Raw genomic sequence first — 12,989 nt, 5'->3', positions numbered from 1 at the left:
CTAATGAAAACTAAAATTTAGAAACAAATTACATGTTATTGTTTATTAATATTCTTACCATATATGTAATGTGGAAAAGATGCTAGCCTCATACCTTCAACATAAATTGTTGGCATCAAATCAAGCAAATGGCAGTAATTATATATATCCAACTATCATCATCCTTCTTGAATTATGAAATTTGGGTGATCATTTGTGTAATAATTTAGCAAAATTCAACAAAGATTTGACAATCTAAGCTCTCTGTAAGGACAATTAGAAGCATAAACGGTAAGAAGTTTTGTTTTGTGTTTTTAACATTGGTAAGTTTTATTCTTTTTTTTTTTCTTTTTTCTTTTTTTTGAAATTCACAAAAACTGTTTGGTTGTTATAAGCGAAATAAGCTTGACAGTCCTCAGATCTGAATAATTTGACACAAATGTTAAATATGGGATTATCAAATGAGTCACTTCCCATCATCAATACCTACAGCCTGAGAACTGATTTTTTATTTTATTTTATAATTTCTGTTTTATGTAGGTAATTTTGAGTTATGCACCGAATACCCATGGTCAAATACAATCAGTAGACTTAAAATCATAAGAGGAAAGAACCACCACGCAACAGACTAGCTAATTACATATTTAACTATGCACTACCAATATCCTAAACAAATCTATACCACAGCACTCCAACAAAGAAAGGCAAACAAACTCAAGAAGAGCAAGATAGATAGTACCTGAAAGGCTGAAACTCTCCCATCAACTAGATTAATTTTTTGTCAACACAAATTTCACAATTTGTTTCACAGTATATGAGGTCACAAATAGTGATCAGAGGAACATCATTTTTAAATAAAATCACTACAGACATCATTTTTATTATATAGTAATCACAAACTATCGCCTCAACAATTGTATGGTCACCAAGCCCAAAAGTGGGGCATATTGGATTTGCCTCATAATGAGCCAATCCGCCATCCCCACGTGTCCAAGGCATAACAAAATAATAAGAAAAGAAAGATAAAAAGATGCGTAATTAAGAAAGTATGTAGCCATTAGTTGTAGTCCACATGTCCAAGATAGTAGGTAAAAGTAATAGCAAGATTAGTCAAGAACCATTATAGCTACAACAACAAATCACAGCCATATGCTTGTATTACGTGTAGTACAAGTATAAGCACATTTGTCAAAGAAGTACTAAATGCATGTGGTCTCATTTTGTTAAGACTCTACATTGTCCTTCTCTAATGGAAATGCGACACTTTACCCATTAGGAAAGTGACACATGGTTTTCTCCCTCTTCCAACATAGAGGATTTCCACGTTAAAAAAACTATTGTATATTTCTCTTACAATTTTACTCTCTTGTTCTTCATTTTCTTACAAACACAAAAACATCATTTTTAACAAAGATGATGTTTAAATATATTGTTAAGGTTTTAAAGATCTTTTTCAAAATAATCTCAAAAATCTAAATTGAACGTACAACGATCATGAAAAAAGTTACGAAATTTGTTGAGTCCCTCAACTTACTGAACATAATTGATTGCTTCCTTCCACTTCCAAAGAAACTGTGCTTAACGGGACAAAAGTCTTCAGTAATCATCCACTACCAGATGACGAAATATCAATAGAAGCCACAAACTTGACTCAATAACTCAAACTGGGCCTGTAGATTACACATAACCCACATTTCTTCTCTCCCCAAAAAACTTCAGAGTTTTTGGGCAGGGCTTAATCCCTTCTGAGATCATTTCTTTATAAAAACCTTCAAGGCTTCCTTACGAAACCCTGATTGAAGTAGCAAATGGTCCCATTATAAAGAATATGCATTCAGAGTAAACCCCAACTTTTTCACTTCTTTTCAAGTGCTATTGGAGCTTGTCCAACCCCACCGCTTTACGTTATTGGGTCCATGGTCCAAAAGCCCACTATACTATATTGTTTCAATTTTTCTATGTTTTCTTATTTGAGAAGCATATTTTGTTTCAAATTATATTGTACCAGGATTCCTACCTTTACTACATGTGACTAGGATTGTATTTAGGATTATTCTTCTTATACTTCTGAGCTTGGTACGCAACAACACAATAGTTTTTTTTTTAACAAAATTTAGTTACAAAATTAGCTATAATCGAAGGGTATAACCTTACTCAATATCTTTTTATTAGAAGTGAATTTTGACAAATCCACGATGAGATTACATTTTCTTCCTATATCTTCCATACTTGCAAAATTTCTAAAAAATTAAAAATCAATAGTTATGTAATTAATAAATTGTTTAAATTAAAAGTTTTTGTAGTTTATAAGTATGCATAGAATATAATTTTATAGATCATATAGTAAATAATTTTTTTTTTTTTTTTTGCTAGGTAAGTGTTTATGCAGGGGCTAGAACCCCTGAGCTGAAAGTCACTTAGATGACTAGGTACCTCTTGGGCCAGCAGGCTCGGTGGTATATAGTAAATAATATTTGATTAGTACAAAATTTGACATGTGTATAAAGAGTGTAAAGAATATGCAATCTAACGGTAAAATTTTCAAAATATGTAGTATTATTAATGATATTGAGTAAGGTTGTAACCTTATGTTACAACCAATATTGTAGCTAATCAAAAAAGTTGTTCAAGTATATGTTTTTTTTTTTTTAACACTTTTTCGTCAAATCCAACACAATACATATGAACCATACCTATACGAAACTATAAGAAATTATTTGGTACACTTAGGGATCACATCAGTTCATATCAAACTATCTTTAATTCATTAAGATAATGGCATTTGTATTGTTGGAATAAAAGGCCAAAGGACGTAAAACCTATTGTACTTACCTGTAGCAAACTCTATTTTACTTATATACCACTCATATGTGTTTATATAAAGACAATCTCCTTTTTAATTTGATATAAATTGTTAAAGAGTTTGCCAAAAGCTTCCCTCAACTGGCATCTCTTGATTTCTTTAATAAAAATATCTAGAATTCAAATCTCCTCTTTTTCAATGTAATTATTAAATTATATAAATAATGATCATTCCTTCTCAATTCTCACATGTAGTATTAATTTGTTGAGTCAAAACTAAGGGCTTTTAAGTTTTCATTTCAAAACCCACAAAAAATGTACTAGTTTTTATTTATTTATTTTTATAATCCTTTTGAGTTTGGATAAATTAACTTCGTGAATTAGAAATAAGTTAACTTATTTGTTTATTTGCTTAAAGCAATATATATATATATATATATATATATTTTTTTTTTTTTGTGAATTAGAAATAAGTTAACTTATTTGTTTATTTGCTTAAAGCAATATATATATATATATATATATATATTTTTTTTTTTTGAATCTCTTTTTAAGTAAATGAGCTACCAAAAAATAATTTAGCTTATCCAAACCAACACATGATGTACGTAAAACTTTTAAATCAACGTGGGAGAGTATGAAATTCTACCACGTAAAGCATTCTTTGATATTCTCTTTATTTAGAATTCTATCTCAATAAAGTAAATACATATATTGATTATTTATAGTTGTGCATTAATTATTTATTTTAAATAAAATTATATGATTAATTTTATAAATTCTATAAAAGAAACTGTTTTCTCAAAAAAAAAAAACTACTTTTACTAACGAAATTTATATATATCATTAATACCAAGGCAAACAACTTAGAGGGCCAGTTCAAAAATACATAGACAAGCTAATTACATATTCAAATATTATATACGAGATCAATTCATGATTTTTTTTAATGAAAATAATATATTATTAGTTTCCCTTTCCTTTTTTGATAAACGAAAAACAATTATTAGATTTCCCTTATGCGCACTGCGCATGCATTGAAAGACCAAATTGGCAATTCTTGGTGGACAAAATGATCAATAGTGACTAAAAGTGTTCAATATGTAAATTTGAGAGACTAATAGTGTTTTTTGTTTTAATCCTATTACACCATTGGTCTTTAGGTCAATGGACAAATTTTTTTAATGTTTTTAAAGGAGTTGTATAGAGTTTGAATCCCCCTACTTAAAATGTACAATAAATTAAAATCCTATTATGAATGCAATTATTAAAAAGATTCAGCAAATGAATAAACGAAGGACCGAGGGCATGTTTGGTCAATACCTCGACACCCTCTTGGATGGCTAAGGGTTATCGTCAAATTGAACTATCTTCATCACAAAACCTACCGAGATTAATATGATTGAAAAAGAGAGAACAAATTTCTATTATATAAGATCAAGTAAAAGTTACATGACCAATGACCAAGAAAATGTAATATATAGGATATAGCTTTAAAAAATAGAGTAAAGTTGCATACGATATATGCGGATCCAATGAATTATTTAACACCATGGCAAGCAACTTGGAGGGCCACCCCAAAAATGCATAGACAAGTTAACTAACTGTATTTACTATTTACAGATTCATATATTCTATACAGGATCCAATTCATTATTTGTTATATTAGTTTTCCTTATGAGCAGTATGCATATGCTAACAAAGACCAGAATTAATTACGGATGCAAAAGAAAAAAGATTGGCCAAATAAATAAATGACCAATGTGCATATGTTTGGTCAATGCCCTTTTGAAGGCCTAGCGTTATCTCTACCCTTTGGGAAGGCTAAGCGTTATAATGGTCTAATTGAACAACTTTCTCACAAAACCTACTTTACATTGGCTTGAAGAGTTTAAAATTTTGAATTGAAGAGAAGTAGACTTTGAATGGATTGAAGACATTGAAATTTTGAATTGATTAATTGAAGTGTAGTATACTTTGAATGGATTGAAGACTACGTTCTGATGCATAGAACAGAGTCTCAATAAAAAGATACAAAGAACACAGTAGTCTCTATAAAAAGGGAGGTGGAACTTGGAAGGCCTAATGTTGCATACATGCATACAGAGAAAATTGCTTCAACACAGTCTCTATATATAGCCCTATCCACAGTCCACCCAAGTTAGACAAAATTGCTTCAACAATATAGCTCATATGCTCAACAAACAAGAAACTTTACCAATTATTGAATATATTTTTTCTTTCCCTTTTTATTTATTGTTCAGTGATACTGACGTGGCATTTCTTTACAAGTCAAAAATAGTGAAAAGACCGATATGTAATTGATTCACACTCTGTATTGCACCCAAATTCTTTTTCAACAGACCCATAAGAAGCAAGCATCTTACTTTCAGAGAGGACACTCACATTGTTTGCCACATTGAGCCGTAAAGTGAGAGAGCAAAGGGATGGTTCTTCCTTGTTTCTTCTTACTCCTCATTGTGACTCAATCCTGGTCAGTGAGACCCCAACAACTCCAACAACAAAGCAAAAACATATTCATCTTAGCAGGACAAAGCAACATGGCCGGACGTGGAGGCGTGGTTAACAACACCATTACCGGCACAGCCACATGGGATGGCATTGTCCCACCCCAGTGCTCTCCTAACCCCTCCACTCTCAAACTCAGTGCAAACCTGACGTGGGTTTTAGCCCATGAGCCTCTCCATTCGGATATTGATTTCAACAAGATTAATGGGATTGGACCAGGCATGGCTTTTGCTAACTATGTGTTGGGTGAAGATCCCAATTTTGGGATCATTGATCTGGTCCCTTGTGCCGTAGGAGGGACTAAGATAAGTCTGTGGGAAAAAGGGACTTTCCTTTACAAACAGATGATGAAGAGGGCTCAAGCTTCTGTGCAAAATGGTGGGACAATCCAGGCGCTTCTATGGTATCAAGGAGAAGCTGATACAGAGAGTCAAGAAGATGCCAAATCCTATAAAGCAAAATTGCAGAAGTTTTTCTTGGACGTCCGAGATGATTTGCAGTCTCCTATGCTCCCTATAATCCAGGTATGTACACGATTTCACTTAGATTTAGTATTAGTTTTCAATATACATGTACACTGTTTCTTCTCTTTTGATCAAGTTTCTATCTTTTTTTGTTCCAAACTTTGATTTTATTTTCGTCCAATTGGTTGGGGTTTCTTCTAGTTTAGTACATTAGTTATTTTATAGATTAATTTATGCATAGAATTACTACCAATCCTCGTACATTGACAATTTCAGAGAAACTGAACCTAGTTTTGTATGATCTGCCAACGAGGTTTGGTTTACTGATAAATAATTGATAATATTGTAAAATGGCCTACTGTGGTTTCCAAGAATCTACGCAATGGATTGAGTTTTGTATTACAAGCTAGATGGCCTAACCCTGATGTAGCATAAATAATTTTTTTTTTTAATATACACCACTTTATGTATATTTTAAAGCATGGGAGAAATAATAGATGGTGCAGAAAATGCATATGGTGAAGGCTAGAAGTTTAGACTTTGGGGTAACAACCAACAAGCAGTCAGTACATCTGTTTCATAAATAATGAATGACTTAAAGTCAATTTTATTTATTATTATTTCCAAATAAAACAATATCACTTTTCCATAGGCTTGAATCACTAATGTCACTTGTATTATAATACTAAGGTTGTGTTTATATATCTCTTATTTTGCTGAAAATTGAAAACTTATTACTGAAAATACTGTAGTAAAATATTTTTTATTGCTGAAAATTACTATTCATGCATTTTTCATCACTTGGCTGGTCCATGAATAGTGCTATGGGACCAGCAAAAAAAAAAAAAGCAATGCACGCAAATGCAACGCAGCCGCTACACAAACGCACACTAAGGGTGTGTTTGGATTGAAAACTGAAAACTTATTACTGAAAACACTGTAACAAGATAATTTTTAAAGGTGTCAATAATGCTATGAGACCTAAATTTATCTAGAAATCTGTATTTTGCTGAGTTTGGTGAAAAAGTGAACAATACTCATGGGATCCACTAAAATACATAGACAGCGCGGATGGGGCAAAACGTACAATCCAAACTCACGCTAATTTGATTTTCAAACAAGTCATGACAACAACAATCACTAGAAATATTAATAATTAATAAGTTAGACTTTCATTTTCAACTTTCTTCAATAATGTTGGTAGGTTGTTTCTTGGTAGGTGGCTCTAGCATCAGGTTCAGGACCTTTTATAGAGATTGTTAGAGAAGCTCAGATGGGAATTGACCTAATGAACCTGCGTACCATTGATGCCAAGGGTCTACCACTTGAACCGGATAGCCTGCATCTAACCACCGCAGCGCAGGTTCAACTTGGGAAGATGTTCGCTGATACATTCCTTAAATTTCTACCCAGTGGTCCTATTGTGAGTCCTATTGGCAGTAGTGCACCTAGGAATTCTTCTAATTTTGTTGTTAACATTTGGATAGCTCCATTATTACTATGTATCAGAATGATCCTAACTAATATTGTCTAACAATCAGATAGCTTTCGCAAATATGGAAAAAAAAAAATACTAAATTGTGATATAGATCTTTATGAAATATGAGAAGGGAAAAAGATTGTACATTTTTATTGTGGTTACAATATCAGTTGTGCTCAAAGACTCTTCTCCCTTGAAATGTGTTGATGTTATTCAAGTGAAAGTATCTACTTGAATGGGGATTTTCAATTTCATTATTATGGTGATAAATCTAGAAATGAAAATAAGATGATTGAAAACAATCGATTGAGATCTTACTAATGATTGACATATTAGTACATCAATAACAACATGACAAAACTTCAAGTGCATGCATTTGATTGACATATCATATCAGACCCGCTATACCATTTTTTATGTTCTTAAAGTGTCTTGTCCTAAAGATAATCAAATGTGACAGATGCATGGTATATGTATATCCAAGGCCCTAGATATATCACAAGTTCCAAGTTGTTACAAATATTAGTGGACTGAAACCAGGAAATAAGAATCCACCAATTTAGGCAAAAAAAAAAAAAACAAAAAGTTACGTCAAGTTTAGGCTGACTGGATTTGGGCCCAAGTTATAATGGCCAGAACCATATGATAGAGCATTCTAGACTGATGAATAAATCATAATCTTTATAAGAATGATTAAGATCTCAAGACAAAATTTCCTATTATATACCCAACAATAGTTGCTCAAGTTCCAGATAACCTTGAAGCCAAATGAATATATAGTGACTAATATATAGTGCACCGTTACTTAAAGTTCAACATAATGAGCACTTAGAAAGGCAAAAATTTATCACCGGGCACTAAATTTGCGTCCAACCTAGCATCCTGATCATAAAGAGACCCCATTCTTGTATCCAGTATTGCTAGTTGGGACTTCACCCATGGTGGATTGTACCTGCCTTCGACCCATAGAGCTTCTCCAGTATCTTTGTGCTTAAAATCTGGATACTTTGGGTTCTTCTGTAATTTATGAAAGCAAAAACACACTGACATTTAAGGCTTCATCATATGCTTTTGCAGCAAGCATGAACAAGAAATTAGTTATTTTTTTTATTTTTTTTTATTTTTTTTTTTTGAGAATGAACAAGAAATTAGTTGGATGATACTAAAAGTTCAGGTTCCTCTATTTTCTTTTTTCCTGTTATTATTATTTAGTAGAAAGAACTATATCATTATTATTTGGTAGAAGGAACAACATTAACATGACATTTCAATGAAGTCAGTTAAGTTTCATAATTGCACACCTTGTTCTTCCTATTATCCCACCAATCCACAGGATTAGCAAAGAAGGCTTGCCATAATTCTTCTATGGACATATTACTTGCAGCATTATTTCCAAGCTTTTTACCTGCAAAAAATATAGATAACAAATATCAGGAACACTCAAACACAAAAGAAAACTCTTCTCAATTTTAGAATGTGTCTTGCCTGCCATCATGGAATTAGAATCACGATCATACAAGGGCAAGGGTGAGATGCTCCTTTCAACAAAATTAAGTTGCTGAACAACTACCTGCAAAAGATCATAAACAATCATAATCGGCTTGGGACAAACCATCTGTAAAACATGAGATCAAGTTTGATTAATATAAATAAGAAAAACTAAATAAATAATTAACCTTGTAGTAGGTCTGCTGTTTTCCATCTTCACTTTCAACTGTATCTGAGACCAACCGGCCAGAGACATATATCTGTTGGCCTTTCTCTACATGCTGAAAAGCAATATGTGCCAGCTCATCCCAGAATGTTAAACTGATCCTGAATAACATTAATGTCATTTTCAAGAAAGATGAATGCTATAAGCACTGAGCCACTGATATGGTATACATGTGTGGATGAATTCTGCTACATCTTAACCAGATGAAAAGGATATTAACTTAAAAGAAGTATATATGCTAGCCAAACACACACACAAATGACAAAGATGTATAACAAAGTCCTTTTCTGACTTGAGTTGCTGCCTTGCTGGTCTATATTTCTCTTTAAAATCAGGAAGTTTTTTTTGGAAATCAGCAATAAAAAAATTTATTAGATATAAAAAAAATTAATACACAGGATGATTATAATGCATCCTCTAATCAAGTTACAATTACAAATTCACAAGAGCAATGAAATCCAAAAAAGAATCAGAATGTGTACATCTTAAATTGTGCAGCTAGTCAAAAAGAAACATAAGAAATTACTTTTAAAAGAGTGCCCATTGAGCTCTATATCCCTGAAAGAATGATTGTTCCTCTCCCTCCAAATTGTCCACCCACTGGTATGGTTGGAATTGCTCCCAAAATCTATCCTTTCTCATGATGACTAAGTCTCTTTTTCCAACAAGCAAACACTTCTATCACAAAATGAGGCATCAGCCAAAGGATAGCAAGCACAATTCTCTAGCCACATAGCAAGGTAAAAGAATATGATCCACTGTCTCACCATAATTCTTACATATGCATTATCAATCCAAAATAATGACAAAATTCTTAAATATGCTCACCATCTTTGTCGTGCTTAATAACACTAACAAAGCACTCAGTTATCAACTTCAACTGTCTAGAATTCCTCAGTACAAGATAACTGCAAATATAGGATGACAATATCATATGAAAGTGCCAAATACAGACAGCAATTATTTATCTCTTTCACTACATACATAAAAGTCTCTTCATTTTACTGAAAAAATGAAGAGACTTTTATGTATATAGGGAAAGAGATTCTGTGAAATCTACTAGTGAACATCTATCAGCGACACCCGTGCAATGTGATCACTCCAACAGAGATCTCACAAACAAAGAGTTCAACTCAATAATTAAAAACTGCACTGCATCCCGTTAAAGGTTCTATTATTCCTCCCCCTCCAAAGTGTCTACATTAGGCATAGGGGGGGCCATATTCCATACCATATAGAGCCATTCCTCCAACTAAAGAATAACTCCACAACAGTCTTAAGCAACACCCAACAAACCCCACACATACAGAGAAGAAGAGACCACAAAGCTGTAGTTCAAATGGCACATCTTCTCCCTGTGGTTATGGGTACAAAATACATCAGGTGCTATGTTACTTACCAAGCAAAAAAAATTTCTTATCATCCAAATTTCCCACTTTTTTTTTTTTTTTTTTGACAAGTAAGAATGTTATATATATGAAAGGTTACTTATGCATGAAGAACATAGAGCAAACCCAGAAAATACAAGAATGAGAAAATAGAGAAAAAACAAAAAAGAAAACCAATCAACAGATTAATTACAAAGAGAAAGAGAGTTAAGAAAAGAAGGAAGAGAATCACTAGTCGTGAGTCTCCATGCCCAAGACCAATCAAAAAGAGTCTCACTAAAAGAAGCAAGCATCTGATCACCGGAACTATCCAAATCCTCAAAAGTCTGCCGATTCTGTTCCTTCCAAATACACCAAAGGATGCACAATGAAACTAAATTCCAAATCTGAGACAAGTACTTCCCCAACCAATTCCACCAGCCAAAAAGCAAATCTGGGATCCCACTTTTTTTCCATTCCCTTCTCCTTCGTTCAATTACCTAGTTTATAACCCCTCAATACTCAATTGAAAACCCTATCTTTCTCTTTCCTTGTGTCCAAAACTATAAAGTTTGAATTTTTTCATAGAATGCCAACTAAAAATCCACCTTGTCAAGAAACCCATAAACCACCAATAACAACTACAATTCAGAGTCCATAACTACAGCAAAACACACAACAAAAATCACACCAATTCAAAAGCACCCAAATTTTGAGTCTAGAATGTCTCAAACTAAACCAATCACAATTGTATTATTCAATTCACACTAAACCCCAATTGTATTATCAAACAAAAAAGTCACAAAATATACAATAACAACTCGGTTTCTAAACCAAGCAGCCAAAATAAGTTGATAATGTACAGGCATACACAAAAGCACCCAACTTTAATGCTATTTCCCACTAAAGCCCAGTTGCACTATCAAACCAAATGTCATAAAAACTATTAAAAAGTAACAAATGCCCAACAACAAAAAGAAGGGATGAAAAAGTTACCAGGAGGTGAGGGTCGAGGATTTCTTAACGGCGAGGCGGGTCCAAGCGAGAGCTTTGCCATTGCCAGAGGGCAGGTGTTTGATTTCGACAGGGGTGCCCACGATGCCGATGAGGTGCACCGAGTTACTGTGCTCCTTGGTCCAGGGAATCTCAGTGGGCCTAGGGTACTCCACCTGGGTCTGATTGTAATTGTAATTATAATCCACCGAGCATTTCAACCTTAGCGGCTTTAAACACCGATTGTTGAATGATATTGATGATGATGATGGGGATAGAGATAGAGATAGAGAGGGGATTTGGAGATTTGTGAGTGGGGTTTTGCTTTTGCAGAGAAAGTGGGCTGTTGTTGTTGTTGGTGGTGTTGGTAGTGTTTGGTTCAATACCATTTTGATTTGGTAATATCTTATCTTTGTAAGTGTTGGCTGTGGCAATTGTTCTTATAAGGCTAAATGGGGCTATGGCTGCTGCCTATTCTCACTGACTGTGAGAGTCTTCTTGTCTGTGTCTGCGCGCCAAGCTGCCTCAAATCTGAGGGCTTCTTTTGTGAGCTCAACTCTATCCATTGGTGTTAACAATTACCCCCATCCAATAAGAATTAAGAACTCGATTTATACACATCGCCATTTACATTTATTTTTAATGAAAGATATATATATATATATATATATTAGAAATAAATGGGAACATGTTAATTCTCAACCAAAAAACATATGATGTTAGGTCAAGGAATCCAAGTATTCTCTCAACTTCAAAAATGTGCATATTAAATGTTCAGTGTAAAAGTGTTCAGTTTATCACATGCTCTTCTATATTAGAGTTGATTCTTATTGGTGTTTGAGAAAAAATGACGATTTACAAAACATATGTACCATTTTGATGGTTAATTAGTTTTGGTATAGGCAAGATTCTAGCTCAAATCCTTTATTCTATAGATAATAGATTTTATTAATCGAAGTAATTTTTATTTTAAAGTTTGCATGTCTGTAAGGAATGTATAATAAAATTTGTAGTGGATTCTACTTAATAAAGCTAACATCTTCTCCAAAAAAAAAAAAAACTTAGTACAACTAACTAACCTAATGGTAAATAAAAATTATCCTAGAGCAATGCCATGTGTGGGAGGAAAGGATTCGAACACAACCTAAAGCCCATAGGCCCAGTCTAAGGATGGGCAAAGGCCCATTTGTGCACCAATTCGAACTCAACAGGTGGACTAAAGTCTGAGGAGGGAAGACAAAGAGACCACACTAATCCAGACCTGACATGTGAACAAAGGTCTGAGGATGGAAAATGGACAAACCAATCATCTAAGGAGCCCGAGGAACAAATAAACCTCGAGATTGCCTCATTTGACCACCTACACCAAAAGATAGAACACCGTGGAAGGCATCAGAGACGTGCAAGTAAGGAAGAGAGGAAATATCTAGGGAAGATAGTCACCACCTCCACATTTAATGCACTGCATCAACTTAGCTGGCTGCATTAATGAGGAAGTTCTAAGGGGATAAGCATCCCAATTGTTACCTAGAGACGTACAAGTGGAGGGCTCAGATGCATTAGGAGGGACTATATAAAAGAAGGGAATCCCTCCAAGAAAGAGGTTGGAATAATAGAACTTGAATGAGAGGGAAGAGAGTATCAACTTGTACCAAGATTTG

General features: G+C 33.6%; 2 protein-coding genes across 2 annotated transcripts; one reads left to right on the top strand and one right to left on the bottom strand.

The window, feature by feature from the left end:
* Positions 1–4,946: 4,946 nt before the first annotated feature.
* Positions 4,947–7,453, top strand: LOC111998849 (probable carbohydrate esterase At4g34215). Its single transcript, XM_024030959.2, has 2 exons — positions 4,947–5,834; positions 6,994–7,453. Exons 1-2 carry the CDS (start codon positions 5,229–5,231, stop codon positions 7,306–7,308), a joined length of 921 nt encoding a protein of 306 aa, XP_023886727.1. The 5' UTR covers positions 4,947–5,228; the 3' UTR covers positions 7,309–7,453.
* A 462-nt stretch (positions 7,454–7,915) lies between these two features.
* LOC111998838 (protein OSB2, chloroplastic) lies at positions 7,916–11,907 on the bottom strand. Its single transcript, XM_024030942.2, has 5 exons — positions 11,332–11,907; positions 8,931–9,069; positions 8,740–8,824; positions 8,556–8,659; positions 7,916–8,271 (listed from the first exon to the last, which is right to left on the bottom strand). Exons 1-5 carry the CDS (start codon positions 11,715–11,717, stop codon positions 8,083–8,085), a joined length of 903 nt encoding a protein of 300 aa, XP_023886710.1. The 5' UTR covers positions 11,718–11,907; the 3' UTR covers positions 7,916–8,082.
* Between the last annotated feature and the right edge of the window lie 1,082 nt (positions 11,908–12,989).

Source organism: Quercus suber, unplaced genomic scaffold, assembly GCF_002906115.3.
Source record: "Quercus suber isolate HL8 unplaced genomic scaffold, Cork oak 2.0 scaffold_632, whole genome shotgun sequence".
NCBI lineage: Eukaryota > Viridiplantae > Streptophyta > Magnoliopsida > Fagales > Fagaceae > Quercus > Quercus suber.
The sequence above is the reverse complement of the archived record's forward strand: the minus strand, read 5'-3'. Positions and strand labels throughout refer to the sequence as shown.

What these genes read in the sequence shown, in the direction of transcription:
- LOC111998849 (XM_024030959.2), top strand. Translation starts at nt 5,229, where the DNA reads ATGGTTCTTCCTTGTTTCTTCTTACTCCTCATTGTGACTCAATCCTGG. An exon ending in CTATGCTCCCTATAATCCAG is followed by an intron (nt 5,835 to 6,993) that starts GTATGTACACGA and finishes GTTTCTTGGTAG; the next exon opens with GTGGCTCTAGCATCAGGTTC.
- LOC111998838 (XM_024030942.2), bottom strand. Translation starts at nt 11,717, where the DNA reads ATGGTATTGAACCAAACACTACCAACACCACCAACAACAACAACAGCC. An exon ending in TCCTCGACCCTCACCTCCTG is followed by an intron (nt 9,070 to 11,331) that starts GTAACTTTTTCA and finishes AATGTTATTCAG; the next exon opens with GATCAGTTTAACATTCTGGG. An exon ending in TTCTAATTCCATGATGGCAG is followed by an intron (nt 8,660 to 8,739) that starts GCAAGACACATT and finishes TATTTTTTGCAG; the next exon opens with GTAAAAAGCTTGGAAATAAT.